This window comes from Abrus precatorius, unplaced genomic scaffold (genome assembly GCF_003935025.1).
Source record: "Abrus precatorius isolate BTA unplaced genomic scaffold, Abrus_2018 Scaffold8, whole genome shotgun sequence".
Lineage (NCBI taxonomy): Eukaryota > Viridiplantae > Streptophyta > Magnoliopsida > Fabales > Fabaceae > Abrus > Abrus precatorius.
Window position 1 is genome coordinate 32,210,617 of NW_020874428.1, and position 23,294 is coordinate 32,233,910.

General features: G+C 33.0%; 2 protein-coding genes across 4 annotated transcripts; both read right to left on the minus strand.

Moving 5' to 3' along the window:
• Positions 1-913: 913 nt before the first annotated feature.
• LOC113846392 lies at positions 914-13,408 on the minus strand. 3 transcript variants are annotated; one of them, XM_027474588.1, is made up of 16 exons: positions 13,256-13,408; positions 12,144-12,211; positions 10,632-11,115; positions 10,271-10,547; positions 9,384-9,682; positions 8,538-8,720; positions 7,545-8,294; positions 7,362-7,453; positions 7,210-7,269; positions 7,035-7,123; positions 5,501-6,088; positions 5,280-5,354; positions 4,983-5,053; positions 4,830-4,887; positions 3,618-3,876; positions 914-3,393 (listed from the first exon to the last, which is right to left on the minus strand). In XM_027474588.1, exons 3-16 carry the CDS (start codon positions 11,042-11,044, stop codon positions 2,672-2,674), a joined length of 3,936 nt encoding a protein of 1,311 aa, XP_027330389.1. In that variant the 5' UTR covers positions 11,045-11,115; positions 12,144-12,211; positions 13,256-13,408; the 3' UTR covers positions 914-2,671. The 3 variants fall into 3 exon arrangements, with proteins under 3 accessions (XP_027330389.1, XP_027330390.1, XP_027330388.1); XM_027474589.1 differs by having other exon boundaries at positions 10,277-10,547; positions 10,632-11,166; XM_027474587.1 differs by having other exon boundaries at positions 10,632-11,166.
• Positions 13,409-15,166: 1,758 nt separating this feature from the next.
• LOC113847210 (protein ALP1-like) lies at positions 15,167-19,595 on the minus strand. The gene has a single exon (XM_027476171.1). The coding sequence runs from the start codon at positions 19,573-19,575 to the stop codon at positions 18,172-18,174; it is 1,404 nt and encodes a 467-aa protein (XP_027331972.1). The 5' UTR covers positions 19,576-19,595; the 3' UTR covers positions 15,167-18,171.
• Between the last annotated feature and the right edge of the window lie 3,699 nt (positions 19,596-23,294).

Consider the following 23,294-nt stretch of genomic DNA (forward strand, 5'->3'; position numbering starts at 1 on the left):
AGGGAATAGGAAGATGCATGAACCGAAGTGACAGAGACAAGAAACAAATAGTAAAGGCGTGACAGTTGACGCGTACAAATGAGGAAGCTCCAAAAAAGATATCTTAGAGATTCTCTTTCTCTTTGCATTTAGTTTTGTGCCGAAAGCCATGACAGACAACACCTTCAAACCCTTCCCTTTGTCTCCACGTGTTCTCCATTTCAGTGCTGACCAACCGACCATATCATAATCATTTCAATCTCTCTCCCTCCCTATGTATACGTCTTCTTCTTCCATACGTATTTTAAGCCAAAAAAGGAAAATAAATTACCGAAACAAATATGTATTTTATAGCTTCATCATATTACGTTCGTATCTGTTAAGTTTTTATTACAAACACTGAATTTTCTTCTCATATTAAAAACACAGCTTTGCTTGACATACTTTTAAGTACAAATAATTTATATACATATATAATTAAATAAAAGAATATTTTTAATCATTATTGTAATAGAATAAGTTATTTTAAAATATATTTATATTGTAAGTGTTAATTGATTATTTTTAAGTAAGTTTGATTTAATCTTAATTGTTTAAATTAATAACTTTAGTTACCCAAAAATAAACTTTATACTTGTTAATTTATAATTCTCTATAAGAATATTAATGTCAATTTATTACAAGTTTAAGTTTCATTCAAGTTTAGTGTTTTGAATGTATTTAATTCAGAAAGATGAAAATAGATTGTAATATTATGAAGAACTTTAATTTTGATTAAGTGATTCAAATTAAATTATAAATATACTTTTTAATTTAAAATTGCAAATATCTTTCATAAGAAACAAACTTGTTCAAATTAAAAATATCTACAATAAAGTACAGTTATTTTTTTCTAGCAATTTTTTTTTTCATAATCGAAAACTCTATTTAAACAAATTTATATATCACCCGAAATAATCTCTCTTCGATAAATACTCGTTTGAAGCAATATTGCGAGGTGTTTTCCACTATCGATAGTGCATCTGATTGAAAAACTGTTAAATATCTTTTTTAAAGACATTTGGCAATAATGATACTATTTCCCTGATAACTAAAATTTTTAATGTTTAATCACTGTTGTATGCCAGACATTAATGTGCCAAGTATATTTCAAAAAATGAGATTTTGGATTTTTCGTGTTTGTCATGCCTAAGTATATAGGTTGTCAATTATTTGATTTGAATAATATAATAAACAGATACCAACCCGTAGACTAATAAACAGAACATAACCCATACTCAACAGGCACCCCAAAAAAAGTTCTTTTAAAGGGACAGATAAAGGAACTTCAACTCACATCACTATTAAAATAAATCCCATCATTATTCGATTTTTTTGGCACATTATTTTAATTCGGAAGCAGGTAGCTAATTGGAAAAAAAAGAAAAACCTGAATTGTTGACTTTATTATAGTGTTAAACCGCGCATTCAAACCAAATGAATTGAAAATTCCCATCAAGTCCCAATATAAAGGAAATCGTTGGCTCCAGCAACATAAAATATGTTAATTACATAGAGGAAGTAAGGCTTAAAGAGGAAGACAATCCATACGAGTCACATGCTATCGATCCATGGATAGTATCCAAATCATTTGCGCCTTTGATGTCCCAACGGAATTTTACTACAATATCAATCTTTTAAGTAAAAAGATGGAAATCCGGAAGGCCAGCAAGAATTCAAAGCTTACCTCCAAGCATCACCTCATTTTCGTCAGGGAAGAAAATTCCCTTGCATAATTTCTTACAAAGGTGAACCCTGTCAAGAATATTTCAAGTTATTCAACGAGAAAATGAACCTTCAATCTTCAATGGTAGTAATTCATCCAGCTAAGGAATCTCTAAAGTCAATCAACTAGAATGAACATAAAAATTTCCCAATTCCTTGGCATAACTTTCTATGCTTAGGTTATTACAATATCAGGTAAAATGTCTAACCTGGATTCACTTGCAAAACGTAAATTGAAATTTAAAAGAAAAAAAGACTGAGCAATGATAGATCCCCAAAATCTCATAATATACCCAAAAAGTTGCATAAGCAGGACAGCAACAGGATTATCTGAACTGATCCAACGCAGACAACAATCAGTTGATCACATTCACAGCAGTGTAGTTATTCCTTGGAAATCTCATACAATAGTGTGCATAATACCTGGATGAAGCTACTGCAGCAAACTACTTGCACTCCATCTCATTTTAGGCATGTATCTGCAAAACGCAAAATGCCAAAAGAAAACCCAAGCAGGAGGGAAAAGAAGAGAGACCAACGGAGTGGCCAGCCAGTGTCATTTCAGCAAATGAAAAGCTGATTTTATTAGAAATATTAAATGTATGTACAAGAGGTCTTGTTCTCTGATTTTTAAGAGCTACAACCAGGACAGTGTTTGCTAAGATATAATTACTAGGATAGCTAACTTGTACCTTGAACAAAAAGATCTTTACAGTGGAAGTCATTAACTTTTAACACGAGCAAAATCTGAAACAGCTGGAAAGGTCACTCAAAAACAACTTGGGGAGAGAATAGCCTACCAAAGAATCTATATAGCCTAACTGTGGACGGGATTAGTCATAAGACCATCCTATGTAACTAGTCATTTCTTAAAAGTACTTTGCTTTGTTACTGGTATACTGAACAGGACTATACAAAGAAAGCAGCTTCAAACCATCATATTCAAGTCTGCAAGATCATCCATGGGAATTTCAAGGCCCATAAAGTCATCATGATCTTGTAATCCATCGTCATCAATATTCAACCATGACCCAAGATCCTGACCTTGGTCAGCAAGGTCATCACCTAGTACATCCATTCCAGGTAGCTGCAGGTTGGACAAATCAATAGGCTCATGGTCATCCAAATCACCCAAGCCAAACTCATCCTTTTCCTTTGCATTGCCATTTGTGGGCATTTCATTGGACTTTGAAACAGAAGGTAATGCTGGTTTTGGTTGCTCTGAAAGCTTGCCAAGAAGGCCATTCACAGAAACGGAATGCTGATTTGCTCTCTGCTTAGGCTTTGTCTTGGATTTTCTTTCTCCCTTAGCACTGGATGACGCTGGCCGACCCACTTTGGCAGTTCCATTTCTGGATAGTACCTCCCTGCTGTGCCCTTTTCCGTCTCTGTCCCTCTCGCTCCTCTTTCCTTTTGCACTGCTTGTTAGAGAGCTTCCAATGCCTGAAGCACTAGAAATACCTGGCATACCACCACCAACATCATCAAGGGACAATTCCCTCTTCTTCACTCTGCTTGACCAGAGATCTTCCTTCCCACTAGTTTGTTCAGATGAATGATTTAAAGCGGCAAGCATATCTGAAGAGTTCAGATCATGATTACCCATACTTTGACTAAATTGTGATGGGCTCTGCTGTGAACCCATGGAAGCTGCAGATAGTAAACAAAAAAAATAAAATATCAAAATCCAGCCTTTTCTGAGATGAGCATAACCATAAAAAAGATTATTTCACATTACATATCAGACAAAGAAGATGGTATATCTAATCAAAGCAATGAGAGTGTAAGCTAAAATGGTCATGCTAAACACAGCTGAGATAGAAGCATGGGGTAGATTAGAGCATTTATTCCAAATAAAGTAATGAAGAAGACACCTGTTCTTGCTTCCAGAGAGAGGGAAGAAGCACATGGTTTTGAGGATTCAGCCTCCATTCCATCTAACTGCCGAGCAAAACTAAGCTGGGAAGCAGCAAGGAACATATCCTTGAATAATGGCTCGCTGAAGCAGCTCTTGCCAGTATCTTCAAATTGATGGCATCGCTCCAATGTCCGTTTAACAAATCCCAATGCAGCTTGCTTGGCCATTTTGTTGCTTGAATTTTTCCCACCAGAGGGAGTAGGACCCCAACAAGCCTGACAATAAATCATTTTTCAATTTACTCTGCCATATGACCTAATTATACAAAACACGGGATTTTGAAGGGGATCACCGTAACAGTAATGTAATAGCCTTTTGACATGGTAGTCATGGGTTTTAGTAACAGAAATGGCCTATTTTCTCACAAGTAATAGTGCATACCTCTAACCCTCCTTAAACCCCATAATTGTGGGACTTGGGAGCCTTGTGCTTGGGGCACCCTTTCCTTGACTCTACTAGTAAATGGAAAGGCTTGATTCTTTTTCTAAAACAGTTTAAATTATTTTAAACAAGATAAAGAGGCAAATCATGGATTTTGGTTTTACTTGTAAAAAACGAAGAATAGGTCAAATATATCATGTCTGAACTATTTCTTGGGATTTACGCTTTCCAGATGTAAATGATAGGATTTATACACTAAAATATCTTAATTTGATGCAAACCCCAAGGGAGGAATACTACAATCACCCACTTTTATGTGTACAATACCTTAACAGCTCCAGCAGCTGCTTTATGGATAAACATGTTGCCAACAATACATATACTTACATGTGTGATGTGTTTCTCCTCCTAACACCCCCCCCCCCCTCCAAAAAAATAAAATTAAAAAAATAAAGGAATAACAATTGCTTTGCTTCCCAATAAAAATTGGCCACTTTTAATTGCTAAAATCAGCTCAGGGGTTTGATGTTTACAAAACTAGGGGAGAAAAAAATGTCCTACATAGACAATCGAAGAGAGTTTACACCAGGTTCTCACTAACAATCCTGTACCTGTTAGTGCAATATAAAGATCCCCAACCTTTTCAACAGGTGCATAACTAAATAGCATGCAAAAATTATATTCTGTTGAATTTGGGCTTTAACCCTAACTTAATGTCAAAAGATAGCTCATAAGGTGAGGAAATCATATTATATTTACAAATAGTATTGAATGTTAAGAAGATTACCATGTATTTCTCATAAGCCATGATAACAAGTTTATCTAGAGCATGTTGCTCAAAATCCCTGTTGAACAGAAAATTATATTTCCATTCAGAATAAAGAAAGCAAAAATGGTTAACATAAGCAAATAATTAGGGTATAAATGGCAGTGCAATTACTTCTCTTGAAGTTCTTTTTCCACCGAGGCAGATTTCAACAATCCATCTAGCAAGCTTTTCTTCTTGGAAATCTATAATATGCAAGAAAATAAGAATCATAAGTAAATTCATTAAATGTTGAATGAAATCTATAAATTGAAGGTTTTCATCTCTATGACTGATCTATATGTTTACATATTAGGAAGTAATATATAAATATCTAATATATGAGACATTACATAACAAATGATAGTTTTGGGGGAAAAACAGTTTTTTACAGATAATAAAGCATAACTTGGCTTCAACATCAGTCAGTACCTGTCTTTGGTAAAGCTCCTCTAGCCTAGTAATATCCTCCAATATTGCTTCATCATCTGCTTGCACCATTTCAGGCTTGAAAAATAAAATTAAAATCAGTATCATTCAAAACACCTTGAAGTAAATCCATTAGGTACATTAACAAGAAGAGTTCAGACAGAACTACAGAACAAACTAGAACAATATAGTTTAAATCCTTTGGATTAGGCAAGTAAGCTTACCACTGGTTCAGGGGCAATTCCAATGCTTTGAAGCTCCAAGAGAAGCTTATCATTTATATCCAAGTTATCATATTGCAACTCTGAACATGAGCTAGACATTGATGCTTTATCATGAAGAAAACCATTTACAGAGTTACCAAAGCTTGATTTCAGCCCAGTTGGAGGAATACCAACTACATCATTTTCAGTTTCATCACATTCTGGCTTCCCAATAATGCTATAACCATTATAAGCAGAATGACAAGCAAACTGACAATTTGTTCCTGGGCGGTGATCCAAACCACTCAATTCTAATTCTCCATCTGGCTCAAATTCAGTATCATATGCATCAAACTTGAAGTCGTCACTAACACCACTACAATACTCCTCTGAGATTAAAGCAGTTATAAGCCTTTGACAGAGAGGAATCACAGTATGATCTCCCTTGGAAAGTTGTAACGGTTCTGTAATAATTCTAGCATTCCATTGAGCATCAGATCCAACATCTCTTTCATGGCCTATCAACCCATATCCATTAACATAGGTTTCACAACCATCTATATCTGAAGGAACTGGTGTTGGTGTCAATGAGCTTGATTCAAGATTTACCTGAAGGGCAAGTGAAGTACTAACTAATTAAACAAGTTTGAATAATTTGTTCCCATTCTATGTTCATCTCAGAAATTCCATTTTTTAAAAAACCAATTTAATTTTGCTTCAATCATCAATAAAATTTATTTTATAAAACATTAAAGGGAAAATTTTAAAACATATATCAAAATAAAACAGAACAGATATATGATACAAACATAACAAAACAAAAAAGTTTATGGCCAATGTTCCATGCTGCATCAGAACATAATAGGCATTTGTAGTTTGACAAAAAAAGTTATTACTCCCAAATAATCAACCAAAGGTCATATCAATGCTATATAATAAAGGAAAAATCTGTGCTTGAAATTAAATACAGCCAAAAACCTGTATTCTTTAAAGGTGGAAAAATTAAACACTAAAACAGTCAATGGCTGTGCTGTATTTCATCCTCTAGATCATATTTATTGCACCAAATAAATGTCTAAACCAAAAGACAACATTGCATACTTGACCTGGTTGACATAAGAGTACATTTCAGCAATATTAAAAGGTTAAATTAAAAATTTGGTCCCTACACTTCTCACCATTTTTCATTTTAGTCTCTAAAAAAATAAAAAAATTGCATTTTGGGCACTACATGAAAATAATGCTCTCTAAATGTGTGCATCCTGTATAGGGACCAAATTATGGAGTTTTTTATTTTGTCAATATATGGACCAAAACAAAGTGTAAATTTTTTTTCATATAAGTAACAAATTAAAAATTGTTATCGGATGTACGGACCAAATCTAACAACATTGTGATATCAACAAACAACAAAGACTGATTCGTATATGTTTATTTTCATGTAGGGACAATAATGTAGAGTTTTCTCATGTGTAATCAGGGACCAAATTATTAATTTAACCAAAAAAAATTTGTCATTGTCATTCATAATCAGTTCAAAGGTAAAGATTAGTACCCTTTCCTTCCAGTAAGTAATAACCTCCTCAGATATCAAACAGAAGAAAGGCTCCATCTGCCTCCAGAAGGGGCTGGAAAAGGCATGAGCTGCAGTATTAAGAAAATACAAAACTACTCCATCAGAGAGAAATATTTAAGCTGCAAATACAGATAGTATTTAGTTAGATTCATACCAGAGTTGATAACACCCTTTACAGCAGCCAACAGTTCTTCATGTCCATCTTCTGACCCAACTAAACCAAATAAAAACAAAAAGTGAATAACAATATACTTGTACTGCTGACAAAAGTTGAGTTCATTAATATTTTTCTAGAGAAATGTGTACCAAAAAAATCTGCTGCTGTATTAATAGCAGGCTTTTGACGGGCATAGGCCTTGCGATCAGAAAGTTTCCTAGTTGGTGGACGACCTGCCTTGCTGCAAGCATTTCATCAAATCATAGATTTTAATCCATGTGCTCAAACAAATTGTCAAACAACCTAAACAAAGTACTTAGATGGATGTGAACCTTTCATTCTTATCAGATCCTAGTCTTGCGCTTCTAAGTTGTTTTGCAGTTCCTATATTCCCAAGTTTCTCAGAAGTCATTGGCATCAGGGATCTTGTGGCAGTATGACTGCGTCCTGTCCTCCCTTGCCTCCGAACACCATCTCCATGTTCTTCCCCAGAAACAAGTTTATTCTTTCTTGTTGGCAATACTAAGTTAGACACCTTTTGAACATTTTGTCCAGCTTTCAGATCTATATCTTCTGGTTTCCTACCCTTTTCTTTGGGTTTAACCTCAGCCACCCCTGACTCTTCACTTTCAGATAAGGCAGCAGAGGATGAAGGCTCGCTTTTTAATTTAATTTGCTGAGGAGAACTGCCAGCCAGACGTCTGGCAAATCCTAACCCAAGATCATTACCAGTCACATCAGAGGCAGTATCCAAACCAGGAGTTTCATCATTATTTGGAACAGGAGGCATGAAATTAGTTCTTCTGGCAGTGCGAGAGCTCTTTTGAGGTCTCTGCCAGTGGACAACAGGTGGGGAAGATGACCGTGCTGATGCCACACGTTTACGATTGTTACTACCAACACCAGCAGGTGGCTTTGAGGCACAGTGAGATAGCTCCCAATCATTAGGAACAGCTGCTCTATGGACAACTGGTGACAACTTGGGGGCAACGCCAGAACCTGATCGTGGGGCCCGAATAGCAGTGTTCATTTTTGTACTTGAGGTAGGGCTAGCAGTGTTAAATTCATCACGAACAGTTGCCCTGGGCATTGAACAAAACACAGATACTGAATCAATTATCAACTACAGAAAATATATCACACAGACGAAGAGATATTTGAACTATAATCACAGGGATCCATAGCACCCAGATATGGGACAACTGAACAACTCTACCAAAACAAGATGAAACAACATGCAGAAATAATTGTAGTGCAGGACAATTCTTTTTCCCAAAAGCACAAAATCATGTACAGAAGAAATGGGATCAACAGCTTCTGTTTACTTGTTAACAGCTCTGAAGTTCACCCTTTCCTTGTCCGAACTAACAGGACGACCCCGCCTATCATTGACAAGGGAATTATTATCTTGGTCATTTCTAGGGGTAGAGGCACGCATGCCCAACCCAGTCTGCTGAGAGATACCATCTGATTTGCCAGCTCCAACTGTTCCATTAGCAACTCCTGACCTGTACAAAGATACATGAAATGATTATATTTACAGCCTAAATTGAAGCTAGAGAATCAATAAGAATTGGATAAACAAAAAAAAATGTTACATGCTGTCTTCCATCAAGAATTTTAAATTCATGAGCCATAAAATCAGAAAGAACCTCTCAAAATCCCTCACAACTGTATTATCTTTCTTTGAAGTAAATCCTTCCACCATTAACACTCTCAGGAGAGAAGTCCAAAACAGTTACTTCCTATAATTTTACTTTTTTTTTTCAACTAAAAGTTTTGAAAGCAAACAGAGGCTACAATTCTATGGAAGTAAACAGTTTATGCAGTTATTCAGCAGTTAGTTAGAGAGGAAATGGTATGCTTGTATTTTCAAGAATGGCTATTTGCCCCGAAATTGAACAGGATTCTCTGTATGATTTCTCTCTAGGGATATATGCTCATGGTTATTTCATAGGAATTTCAATTATTGATATGCAGAGTTTGAAAAGTCTAACTGTTTTTTTTAAGACATTATGCCACTTTTCCCCCTCTCTTTAAAGGATGATTTTCTTATCCTCAAGCACCTCAAAAAATGTACCTACTGTCCTATCTTTCTCTTAAAATATCATATCGAAAAATGAATACGATAACCAAAATAATAATGATAACATAACGCATTCATTTCATACCTGAAAGAATGAGAATCATTTCCCAACTTTGACCGCGAATCAGTAACAATTCTTTGTTGTATTCCCTGCTTAGTTTCCTGGAAGGTGCTAACAGGTTTAGTCAATGTTGTATTTGGAGAACCATCTATTTTGATGCAGGAACGCTTCTTCTTCATTTTTGACTTTTCCCAACCATCACCTCCAATAGGTAAGGTTCGTTCTTCACTCGGAACTACACCATTGTTGGCAATCCGTAGTTTTTCCTTATCTCTGTCAACTGTCCCTGATGGCCTAACAAGAGAATTGGTCCGCACATCCATCTGGAATTTATCAAAACAAATCAGTTTCACTTAACAGGTTTTCATGCATTCCATGTTAATCTGAAAGATGATTCTCCACATAAGGAAAGAAAAAAAAATTAAAGCTTCAAGTCTACAACACTGCATCACATGCTTAATTAGAACAGAAAAACTGAAAAGGTAGAATATCCTATATTTCACCTTTCAGAGAAGAAAAATGAAAAGCATAAACAAACATAAACCTCATAAAAACCTACATGCCAGCTTCTGGTAGAACACTAAATACATAAATAAACCTGCATATAGTTTTTTTTAATATAACAGAATTTTACACAAAGTGATATCCACTAGAATACCAATGGAGAAATGTTCTAGCAAGCAACTTTTGCAAAGAACTAAAGGAGGTTTCCATGTAAATCAGGGATATGAACAAATGTTTCAAAATATACTACTATGGCATGTATACTATTTATAAGTTATAACTGTGCAGTATATATTTTTAATTTTGATACAGTAAGAAATTGAATAAGAAATAATAGGAGGCATTAAAAGAGTAGTGTTAACACTTGCAAACATGCATGGGGGAAAACAGAAATCAAAGACACATACCCTTACATCTACCATGGAAGTTCGAGTGCGCTTATTTGGAACAAGATTTTTGGCTCGTTCTTCTGACTTTTGCTGCTCAAGTTCAAAAGCACTTGTGACAGGATGACTTTGAACTCCAACCTTACCTATGCTTGGACCCAAGACCGGCCGATCACTTAGCATGGCATTAGAACGGTCATTAGAAAAACCTTCAGCTCGAGATCTCTTTTTAGAAGTTATAGCTGGGAAAACTTCATGAAATACAGATAGGGCCTCACTAAACATTTTCACACGTTCCCTGTCGAATAATGCATGGGCAATGTTATGACTTAATTACACACATCTAACTTCAACGCTAGCAACAAAACCTACAAAGAACTACCTTGCTTTCACATTGTTTGCATGCAAAATTTCCTTAAGTCGTTTGATGTCTTCTGGTATGGGCGATGGCAGTAGCTTGCCTTTAGAAGAACTAGATGGAGATTCGTCAGGTGAAATTCCAAGAGCAGCATTAGTGTGCCGCTTATAATCCATTTGACGATTAGACTTATGCTCTAGTGCTAACAACTTTGGATCAAAATGCACATAATTGAAGAAGCTTTCCACATCCCCATGCGTTGCTGAAGAACTGTTTCTCAACATGCTAGGAAGAGAAGACAGACTTGGATTTTCCATGCTTTCCCGAAAGCTACCTGATCTATCTAATGAAGCAGCTATGTGGGATCCACGTTGCCCAGGGTACAATGGTCTATCTGGGCTACTGGAAGATGGATCAAACTTGTTAGATGTTGCCATTGCACTAGTTCCCACACATCCTTTGAGTCAAAATTACAGGACAGAGAGTGGCGCATGACAAAGGTGTGGCACTGTAGCACATAAAGGGCAAATCTAAATTACAAGAGAATTGGACAAAGGACCTGAAAGAATAAAAATATTCAGCGAAAAATCAAACTCTAATGGCTGAGATGTGGAGATATTAATGTGAGCACCAATTCACCAAATGTAAGGCTTGGAATTACAAATAAGGACTAATGCTCTACAGTGCCACAAATTCATATGGCAAATAAAAAAACTTTCAAATTTATTAAAAGCTAAGGAATTTATAACACACCATGTAGAACTTATCTGAATGGTTAAAATTATATCATTCTCTTATTCCAAATCCCAGTGCTTAATAGTCAAAAAGGCAAAATATATTTGACATATATTCTCTAATGATTTCCACAGATGATGAAAACAAGTTTACATAAACATCAAAATTTTCAGAAGTAAATAAAGCTATCAATGCCAGCATTCTAATAAAAAGCTAATTAAATTGAAAACTTCAACAAATCATTATAAAGTATATTTTTAACTCCAATCTACTAAAAAAATCTCATAAAAGAATTAAATTACATCATACTTGTCAGCGATTCTGGTTTATATAGGCATAGGTCCTCATTTTCATTTCTCTAATTTATCATTTCTGATAATAATATACCACTTCAACTAAAAAAAATCAAACTAAATGCTGAATCTTTTAAAGGAAGAGTATATTTTAAATAAAAATTGTTTAAAAAATGATAATAAATACGTTTTTGAAAAATAAATAAATACCTTAATATAAGCTATTTTAGTTCTTTCCTTAAGGGATGAAAATAATAGCTTCTGGAAAAAACATTAAAAAATTATATTATAGAATCACTTTATTTTGAGCTTAAACAAATACTTCATAAATCTCTAGTATAAAATCTCATTTTAATAATGACAAATACATACAAGACTGACAACAACAAGTCCTCATAGCATGTGAACCTTCTTCTTGATGTGTTTAACTATCTAAGTTACAGTTGAATGAAGAAAGACTGCAGGATAAAAAAAACACATAAAAATTTTGTAAGATGTAGTAATTTACCTTTAGTCCTAATAGCAACTATCTGCCATCAAGCATCCTTTTGTAATAAATGTAGGTATTTTTTTAAGCTGCAAATTATAGAATGAAGAAAACTTGATGTTAACAGGCACTCCCATTCAAAAATGGAGGAAAAGAAAGTGAATAATATAACCATGTGTAAGAATTTTTCCAAGTTTACATTAGTCAACATAGATTTTGACCATAGAAGAGATGAGCAAGCTCATCATATGCAAGTCAGATTGACTGTACTTTCGCAAGTATCATGATCATATAAAGAAATATAATTTTATAAAAATAAATGAATGACTAGCATCATGGAGAAATCTATATATTTACAACAAATGCTATGAAGACTGGTTAACAATATACCATATACAAACCAATTACTTCTAGCATTTATGCTAACTATAAATCAAACTCCAATCTTCATTTACCGTATTCACTAGCAAACAGAATGCCAATCCTTACAAAAAATAAGCACAGTTTCTGACCACGCAAAAAACAGTTTAAGTCCCGCTCTCAGAAGGTGCCAAGCAGAAACATTAGATGACGCACACAGTTGTTCACAATTTCTCCTTCCTATACTCACCCGTCTTCCTTTTGCTCTAAAGTTTACTTCCTCAGTTCAGCGCATTATCTACCAACATATTACGCAATGACGGCACATACAATTTGCCATGTAGTCTGAACTTTTTTCTTTAATATATGATAAAATATAATGCAATATAACTACAATTTCGGTACGTCAATATCCTCAGTAGTTTTTCTTATAAAAAGCAATAGAAAATAAATATGTATCAATCAACGAGATAACTTGTGTAGCCTAAGCTGAAGCAAGTCCATGCAAGCAAATACCTCTTCTCCCCTATTGCCTCCATCTAAATTTGCTCGAAAGCACAATTATAATTTTAATTTGTTTATAAGGAAACAGATAAGTAAGAAGACGAAACCCTAGGGGTTCAATCGACGGAAAACAATAAAAGAGAAATAACGAACTACCTTCGTGAACCAGTAAGAGCATTATGAATTGCAAAAAAACAAAACCCTAGAAGTTGAATCGTGAAGAAAAAAAACTAAAAAAAAAAATAGCGAAATTCAAAATTGAAGAAGACCTTGAATGTTGTTGCAATGAAAAGAGAGTGTTATTGGTGATTGAGAGAATCGAAAGGTGGTTTGAATTTTGAAGAGTTGGGTTGGTCGACGCTGAGTTTGAGCTCCAAATTCGTACGACGCGAAGCCATGGAGGAGGAGGAGTCCGGTGTTTTGATCATGATCGCCAACAATTGGACCAACGTCGTTTTACCTTTTTGCCCATCTTTTGTGTTTTTCAAAATTTAGGATCCCCATTCAAACAGGGACTTTTCCGGAATACCATTTTCGATACCGTATAACTGGCAATGTGTTACATACATGTGCCATGATTATTATGGTGTCATGTAAATTTATGTCATCAGCTATATTCCAAACACTTAGGATTATAAATTATTTACACATCATATAATTTAAAATCACATGACCATAGCTAACCTAAAAAAAATCATACTATATTTTCGTGTCAGCTTAGGAGGCATACATGGTGAAAATATTATTATGATATAAAAGAAGTTAGTCTTTACTATTTAATATATTAAGTCAAGATGTACATGAATTGATTCAATCAATTTATTTTTTTAAAAGATAATTTTTTTATTAAATTAAAATTATTTAATTTGAATTTTAAAAATAGCAAATTCAAATCAAAACTACTCGATGAAAAATACGTTGGTTCATTTTATAAGTCGAGTTGACAACTTTATATAATTTTTTAAAATCTTAATTCAAAAATATTTAAAAAAACACAAACTTGCTATTAAAAATACGCAATAGTATCGTTAAACTTGATTTTAGAATACTAATCCATAAACACTAGTAGTGTTACACTAAGAATATAAAGTCTACTACCACGTGGTCATTTACCTTTGTTTTTTCAATTTATCTTTTTAAAAAATTATTAATAACATTTACCTTTATATTATAACTAAAAATATATTATTTGAGAAATAAAATATTAAGTAGAATTAATGTATATTTTTAAACATTAAAATTAATTAAAAATAATTTATAAATTATATGAAGTGATTTTAATTTTTATAAAATAAAATTTTCTATTTAACTTTTTTTATTACTTTATATAAATTTTTATAATTTTTAAGAATATCTGAATTTGTATTTATAAGTTTTTTCTTATATAAATTTTAAATTTCTAGTAAACACTTATATTTATATTTATAAATTATTTTATCATTTTATATAAATTTTTTAATTGTGAATGTTTATAATATTTAACACATTATTTGTATTATTTGTAGTTAAAATTTTCATTTATTATCTATATTTGGTTTAGTAAAAAATAATTTTTCTTTGCAAAAAATTTTATGGTCTATTATTTTTATTTATTTTTCTCAGAATTTATAATTTTTTAAAATATCTTCTATTTAAAAAATATAATTTTATATACACGTTTTATTATACTTGAATATATGGTTTTTTATTTTTTAAATTTATATTTTAAGTAAATTTTTTTGTTAATATGACTAACAAATTTAAGATATTGACTAGCTACAAATATGTGTAATAAATGAAGACGTGTAACATGTGAAAAAGGGTAAGAGATGGTGAATAAATTGAAAGACCATAGATTAGTTTTATACTAACTTTTTTATTTTACCGGTAAGTTGTATTTGGACGAAGCAGTTAAAAATGTTAGAGAATTTAAAATTTAAAAAAATTTAGATTACATTATTTTAATTTTTACTATTTAAAAATGTTTTATTTAAATAAAATAATTAAATTTTCTTCATTTTAAATATTTTTTGTTTTGATTGAGTAGTTAATTAACTTATATTCTTAAAAAATAAAATTATCATTATATTTAATAAAATTAATTAAAAATACAAGTAAAGCACACAATAAATAAAAAATATATATTATAAATTCTCACCTTTTATTAAAATTTAGAATTTTTTTTATTTTTGTCTACTAAAAATACTCATTTAAAATATTTCAATCAAACACACCCGCAATCTCAGTTCCATGAAGACATACACATGCTCATTCATCAAGTTGTTATGATGATGGTATATTCTGTAGTACATTGAACTCTTCCACTTCGAACCGAATGATGTATAAATGCAAACGAAGGGGGGCAAAAAGCAATAACCACTTAATTATAAATGCTCTAAAATACCAAAAAGTGCCAAATCTCCCAAAATCTTAAATTATGAAGTGAAGGCTCGTGAGTTTTTTGGTATATAACACACACAAACATACTCGTACCCATGAACAAATATTTTGTGGAATGACACTAATCGCTTGCCAAATATTTTGTACATGGTCAGGTGTGTAAAACAGAGTGCAATGTGTATGACCCTTACAGATTTGCTGCATGTGAACGTGCGTTAATTAAGTACAATATATGTCAAGGCAAGAGATATTAGGGCCCTTGACCAAGTTTTCTCTGGGTAACATAATTGTCAACAAAACTTCTAAATTAGGATTGACAATTTGCCTTTTATTTTGAAAATTTTTCTAATTTGATTGGATTATTGATATTATAGTACATGCAAAATGCATTTTGAATATGTATGAGTGAAGAAGCTACAGATAGAAAAAATAGTTCTTCACTGGTGTTATATAGCAGCAATGAATGATGAGTAAACATGTGGCAACTGCCGTTGGCTTTATTGGCAATGGCACCTACTTCTGTCAAGAACAGACTGGCCAAATGGCAGGACCAAACCAGAGTCAAATAAGTCTTGCAGGTAAAGAGGATACCGATGAGATTGAAAAGCAGACAAAGGAATTCATAAATTATAGCATCTTACATCATCGGATTTATAAAATTTTCAGTGTCAAGTCCTCACTGACTCGTGTTTTAAATGCTGTTTCCATTCCGTAGAGATTGTTCTATTCGACAAACTCTTAACCACAGAGGAGCTTGGCCAATAATACTATAAAGTTCTGTAGTAAATTTTTTTTAAAGAAAATGTTCTTTTAGTACAGAGCCTATGCTTAATGTCACAAAGCAACCTACATAGTAGATCCTTTGCTTTAGAAATCGTCAACCTTTCCTCCTTTGGAAAATTTAACTGACTTTTCCATTGCACGAACTGAAGTTTTTGATCGCGGAGACAAAAGAGAATAGAACATAATTTAAACCGAAACTGATTGATTGTCCCTGTTCGGCTTGGCCATTAAAAAAATTCAAAACAGTGATGACAATAGTCACCAGATGATGGGACAACCCATTTTCATTTATTCACTCCAGACCTTTGCTTCTTCCTTGAACTTTTCCCATAAATGACATTCTAAGCACAGGCTGTCCCCTGCTTTTGCAAAATAAAATCCTTGGTAATTAGAATCAATATCTCACTGGTGGATATTCAACACTACGCACGTGTCGAATATCAACTATCAGCTATTAATGCAGGGTCTTCTAGGTTTTCAAAAGGAGATTCATTTTTTTTTTCTGAAAGTAAAAACAAGGAAAGGGAAGAAGAAGAAAAATAAACAATTCCTTGAGAAGGGAATTTCATTGCAAGAGCAAAGCTTTCTCGTATGTACCCGAGGTACATGGTAAAGGGTAAATTCGTGTATATACATCTGTCATGTATCAAAAAGGGCCTATTGACATATTCAGTTAAAATAAATGAACTGCAAGATTCCCTGTAAGCCAATTATCCTCAAGGCAGTCAAATTCAAAAGATGCAAAACCATCCAAGTTTACTCACTAATATTACCATTGCCGTATTCGAGTTGGATGCGGCAATAACTATATTTGCCAAAACAGAAAAAGGGACTCCAAAATATCGACAGCATAAACCAAGCGCCAAAAATAGAAGCCGCCAACAACAAGAGAGAATCTGAGGGCAGTGGAAGAATAAAATTTGTCACCTGTTATTCTGTGCCGTCGGATTTGCTTTATCTGAGAGACTGAGACCTGTCATGTCAAGCTCGAACCTACAACTCCTTGCTCCTTCTCCGCCTTGTGATTCTCATATCTCCATGCACAAAGTCAAAACCCCTCCCTAGTCCTTCACTCAAATTCTCTATTCTCCCACAAAAACACAAAGAAAAAAAGAGATTTTTCCCTTTCCCCAAAGGCTTGGTCGATCGTCTGACAGTTGCTCAGTGGTAGTTAAGAGATCGCAGGGTTGGGGGAGTTTGGGCCTGTAACATTACGTGCGTGAAAGAGGGAAACATACGAAAGAAACCGGGATCCTACGGTCTTTGAAAGAGTCCTACTTTTTTAATGGGAAAAGAGTGAAAGTAGTTGGGACAGGGGATGAAACAGAAAAAGAAAAAGAGGGAAAATATTATAGTGGGTAAACAGATCGATTTTAACAACCCAACTGTTCAAAAAAGCATGCTGAGACCAGCAGTTTTCCAATTCCAAATGCGGATACACGACCAAAATATTCCACTTTCATTCTCTGTAACATTAGTCTTGGGAGCTAGACACATTGACTTTTGACAGAAGTCAAAAACATTAATTAGATCACATCATTAAGATTTCCAGGTTGGAGAGCTAGGGTCGTAGGGTCAAACATTGTAGGACACAGCAGAACAACAATATGTGAGTCATGGCATTGAACCGGAGAGAAAAAGAAAGAAATTAACACGCTGTGGTATCAAGTTAGCGTACATTAATTGAGGATTTAAAAGTCAAATTTAACGGCATAATAAGGAAGAAGTAGCGCGTAGTTTCGAACCAGCACAACCCGAAAGAGGAACTGAGCAGAAAATCTCTGAAACCATTAAGGACATGGCCAAAATCATTCAGTAAGAAAATCAAAGAGTACATTAATTTTTTTGGTTGGATAAAAGAATATCTTTACATATTGACACACCTAAACCCATCATTAACATAACATTACAATCTTATTCCCTCTGTGACTATAATAATAAGGCATAGCCAAAAGAATGACAAAATGAGGGTAAAACTACAGTACAACACGAGTAAGCATCCCTGTGGCACAAGAGAGAAAAGCTACAAAAAAGTAGTGCCAGCACGGCCATGGTGCAACAAATAGTGAGCAATACGATCTCTAGCCAGCACTGAAGCAGAAGAACGAACAGCATTCTCAGCAACCATCTCATCATCAAAAAGTTCAAACCCCCATTCAGGATCCATTCCCTCATTCCTCATCTCACAAATATTATGCAAAACACAACAAGCCCCAAGAACCCCAGGCAAATCCTCAAGCTTCACTTCGGTCCTCTTCTGCAAACAAGACCACCTTCCTTTCAACCTGGCAAAAGCATCCTTAGCAATCTTCTGGATATCAGCAACCTTCTCATTAAAAGCATGCTGCGTCCAAGTAAGGTTCTGATGCGTGTAAGGGACCAAAATCCCATCCATAAGAGGGTGCCCAGAATTTCCCACAACCCAAACATCCTTCAAACTCCCTCCACTAGCTCTCTGATACAAAGCGGATTTCTCCAGCACTTGATCATCAGAGAGAGAACCAGGCCACCCTATACACACATCACTGAAAACCCCTTTTGGATCAACCACACCCTGAACTGTTATAGAGTAAGAAGTTTTCTGGTTCCTCTCCGTGTGACGCTTATTGAAATAAGCGTTAACGTTAGATTTTGGAGCAATAATAGGAATGTGAGTGGTGTACATGGAACCCCCAACATTGGGGATTCCAGAGAGAGCTTCAAACTCTTCCATTACGAGTTTCATGTTGCCTTCATCTGGCCAACGGAGAAACTTTCGCATCAGAACGGTTTTAATGGCGTAACAGACCTCGAGAACGAGCTTGTGACAGGTGGAGATTCCTAAGCCGAAGCGTTTGGAAACTTCGCGAAGAGGGTCGCCGGTGGCGAGTCTCCAGATGCAAACGGCGACGCGTTGGCGAACGGGGATGGCGTCACGGAGCATGGTGTTCTTCTTGATGACGGCGGAATCGAGCTCGCTACAAATGAAGTCGAAGGTGGCTTTGCTCATTCGGAAGCATCGGCGGAACTCGTGGTCGGGGAAGTCAGGGTGGTTGCAGCGTTCCCACCAGTCTTTGGAACGGTCCTTCACCCATAAACGGCGTTGCGGAGCGGTGGTGGTTGAAGAACTGGTCGTTTGCAATTGCATGAGGGAGTCGTTTTGTTGGGGGCGACGACGAGGCTTTTTAGTTGGGGATGAGTCGACGTCGTTTAATTGGGGTTGGAATGGGTGAGGATTCATGAGCGTTGTTGTTGGTTGTTGGTGTTTTTCTAAGAGAATGAGGGAATTGAGTAAGTCGTTCAATGCGGCGTCGTTTAAGTCGGTCCAAGGGGTTGTCTGTTGGGGTTGGTTTCTGCGACGCTTCTTTGCGTTTGGATTGAAATTGGGATCCATGGTGGTGTCTGGGAATGGGAATGAGAAATAATCTTCCAGAGAATCGATTTCCATGTGTGAATATGGAGTGTGAACGCTGAAGAAATTCTAAAACCCTTCTGCTATTTATATACAGCGGGGAAAAGAAGCGCGTGCACAGATTGGAACGCGCTACCTTTGACTTCTGACTCTCACTCCACGATGGGAAACGTGCTTTTTTTGTTGGACGCGTTTCAAGATTAAGAGCGTTGCAAGAAACTTGAAAGAAGTTTCGGTCAATGTCATCGTTGAGATTGGGATTCAGATTAAGATGACCACACACTATTAGAAGTAAGTAGTAGTTTTTAATATATGTAAATAAATGTAAACACTCAAAGATTAAATGTTGGAATATTCAATAATGTGTCATAATGCAATAAAATCAAAGCATTCATAATATTTTCTTATTTAAATCATTTTAAAAGTTGTTTAAAATCTATAATTTTTTTAATTATAATTATGCAAGAAAAAATATAAACTAACGAATTGCTACACGTAAATGCAAAATATATGATATATCATCTGTACTTTTTATTTATATTTTTCATTTCATTCGTGTGTGAATATATATATATATATAAGATAATTAGTTGAAATTTTAGTAAATGTTTTTTTAATTAAAAATCAGGTTTCTTTTAACATGATTTTGTGAGTATATTGAGAACATTTTTAATCAAAAGTTTCACCTTTAATTTTTAACATTTTTAAATTTAGTAGTTGATGTTTATCTTTTATTTTTATCATTTTATATTAAAATTCAACATAGTAATCTTACCTTTATCTAGTTATATTGAAGTTAATATCATTAAAAATATTTTAATTTTAAAATTTTGTTAATTTCTTTGATAGATTTAATTTATAGTAAGAAAATTATTTTTATGAGAAGATGATTTATCACAGTAATTGTGAGAAACTGTGGAGGAAAAAGATAAAAAAAAATGTAAATGACATGTTGTTGTGAAAGTATAATGGTAACAAAAAAATATAATGTGCAATTTGTTTATCAATACATTCATACTTTTTTTACTGCAATTAATGGTATAGAGCTTAGTCTAGTAGAGGTCTTATGCAAAATTTAGAATGCCAAAGTACATCGAGAAAAGTAGTGATATTCGTTTAATGTCTATTGCTTAATGTAGTTCCCGTACAAAAGAACTTGACCAAGTATGGAATGACGATTCCCTCTAAAGCTTGTAGGTTATGCGATACATATTTTTTTTTATTGTGATATCTCCATGAAACTGTGGTACATGGTGTTTTAATGTTCAGTGTCAGTTATGATTACCTAGAAATTTGCACGAGATGTTACTAAGCATGGAATTCAACATGAAAAAAAAAGAAATTGAGTGGAGTTGTAATGGTATGATTTGCAGTAATATCGATAATTTAACTTCAATGGAATAATATTTTATCCAATAACAATATGTTAAATATTAGTGAAATATTTGATTCTATCAAATATTATTTTTGAAAGTGACTTACAATAGACATCTAGAAAGATTTATTGTATATGTGAATTGAATTAATTATTTTTTAATATGTATTGTTAATTTCTTTTATAGTATAACGGGTTAGAGTATCCTTTGTACTCTAAATTTATCATTGATATAATGTTAATGTTTAACAAAAAACAAATATTAAAATTATAGTTCCTGACAACTTTATTTGTACAAGAAAAAAAAAACTTAAAAAATACCTTAAAATCCTGTTAAATAATAATACATTATAAAAACAAATGAAATTTTTTTTGTCATTTTATTTGCATTAATTATCTTTTATACATTTTTTTTGACATTTAACTTAAAAAAAAACGTATTCTGACAATTTTAGTGTACCAAATTATAAAATTTATTTTTATTTAATTATTTTTTCCTATTTAAATGAGATTACGAATAATTCTGAATATTATATTTTTGTTGTCATTTTTAAGATAAATGCATTATAAAGACTATCACTACACTTAGTCATATCTACTGCTACAAATAATTATTGTCACATCAGTGAGCTTAAACGAAGAAGAAATGGACATTTGAGTTTAAACAAATTTATTAGTGATTAAAATATACAAAAAAAAATATTGATATATATAAACATAATATGTTTTTTTTATAGGCAATACATTTAAATAATATTAAATTATATTAAAGTGAAAATACTTATATCACTAGACACGTTGATTATAAAGATTGATCTAAGTTAACCTAACATGATGTGTAATATTCAAATCGAGTTGACGTGAGAAGAAGAGTTTTGTCACCAATTTTATCATCAATGGACAACAACTTAGGCTTTGTTTGGGAGTTCGGTTTAAGAGAAAAGAGATTAGAAGAGGTTTAATCTTGTTTGGAAGTTGTTTAATCAAGAGGGGAAAGTTTTTGGGTTTTCCTAAACCTCAAAAACTTTCTCTATTTTGGAGGTTTTCTTTCTTCCACTCTTTCATACTATTTTACAAATAGGATTTTTTAATTTTTTTTTAAATGTTAGTTTTTCAAGTGATAATTTTTTAAAAAAATTTTTAAAAATAAAAATTTTAATTTAAAATTTTTTTATATAATTAAACTCTCTATCACCTTCTTTTCTCAATATTAAATATCCAAACAATTGAGAAGTTTAACCTCCTTCCTCCGCCTTTCTTTTGTACTCCTTCTCCCTTCTTACCATTTTCCTTCCTTCTCCTTCAAACTCCCAAATAAAGCCAGATTTGTCTATAAATTTGCTATAATTAATTTATACATTCATGCATAAAGTTAATGCAAATTGCAGTGGAGAAGAGGGATTGAATTATATTGACACAGGTTATATTATTTTCTAAATTATCAATAATTTAATATTAAAATTTTATTATACATATAGAATATTGCAAAAAATAAATAACAACAACAAGCATATTTTTTTAAGAAAATTTTAAAATTATAAACCACACCACTTTACATAAAATATAGTTTTAATCCATCTAACCATTAAAGTATAATATATTATTTTAATTACTTGTAACAAAAAATATATAAAAAACGTATTTAAATACACATGACATCAATTTTAAAATTCACTGTTACACCTCTTAATATTTTTATTTATTTATCCAAAAATTAACTGCTGGCTTATAAATTTTATCATATAGTTCATATATTTAAATTTTAAATTTATTTAACATCTCATTTATATACCTTATATATATATATATATATTAAAATTACAAATTTTAAATTTTATTCATATAATTGCTTAATTTTAATAAAGTTAATATAAACAAACAACCTACTATTTAATAAAAATAAATTATGAAATTAATAAAAAATTTATTAACAATATAAATAAATGTTAATATCATTCAGAGCTCAATGGGTCCAAGCAGTTGCTAAACTTTGAATTTTCTATCGAGAGAATGGCTTGGACCGTGTTGACTGTCAAGTGTCAATATAAAAATATAATGTCTATAAATTGATAAGAATTGTATACCAAAAGGTTTTTGTGTTTAAAAACAGCTCAATTATGTGTATGGTTAATACCCTTTTTACGTGTATGATTAAAGAACAGATTCTTATCAAAATGTTAAAGGACTCAATTATGTAAAAAAAAAGGGTATTCCTAAGACTTTGTCAGTTTTCTTTCGAACAGCGACGTGTGACAAAATCTAATCTATAATTAATAAAATTGTAGAAAAGTTACTGTTGATAGCCACTAATTATTTATATTAAGCAGCAGCAAAACCTAAGTACTTAAGTGAAAGATTAAAAAACTTAGTCAGCAACTAT

Coding starts and splice junctions, on each gene's coding strand:
- LOC113846392 (XM_027474588.1), bottom strand. CDS start 11,044: ATGGCAACATCTAACAAGTTTGATCCATCTTCCAGTAGCCCAGATAGA. Junction 8,721..9,383: donor AATGATTCTCATTCTTTCAG/GTATGAAATGAA, acceptor ATCTTTGTACAG/GTCAGGAGTTGCTAATGGAA. Junction 7,124..7,209: donor AAAGGGTGTTATCAACTCTG/GTATGAATCTAA, acceptor TTAATACTGCAG/CTCATGCCTTTTCCAGCCCC.
- LOC113847210 (XM_027476171.1), bottom strand. CDS start 19,575: ATGGAAATCGATTCTCTGGAAGATTATTTCTCATTCCCATTCCCAGAC.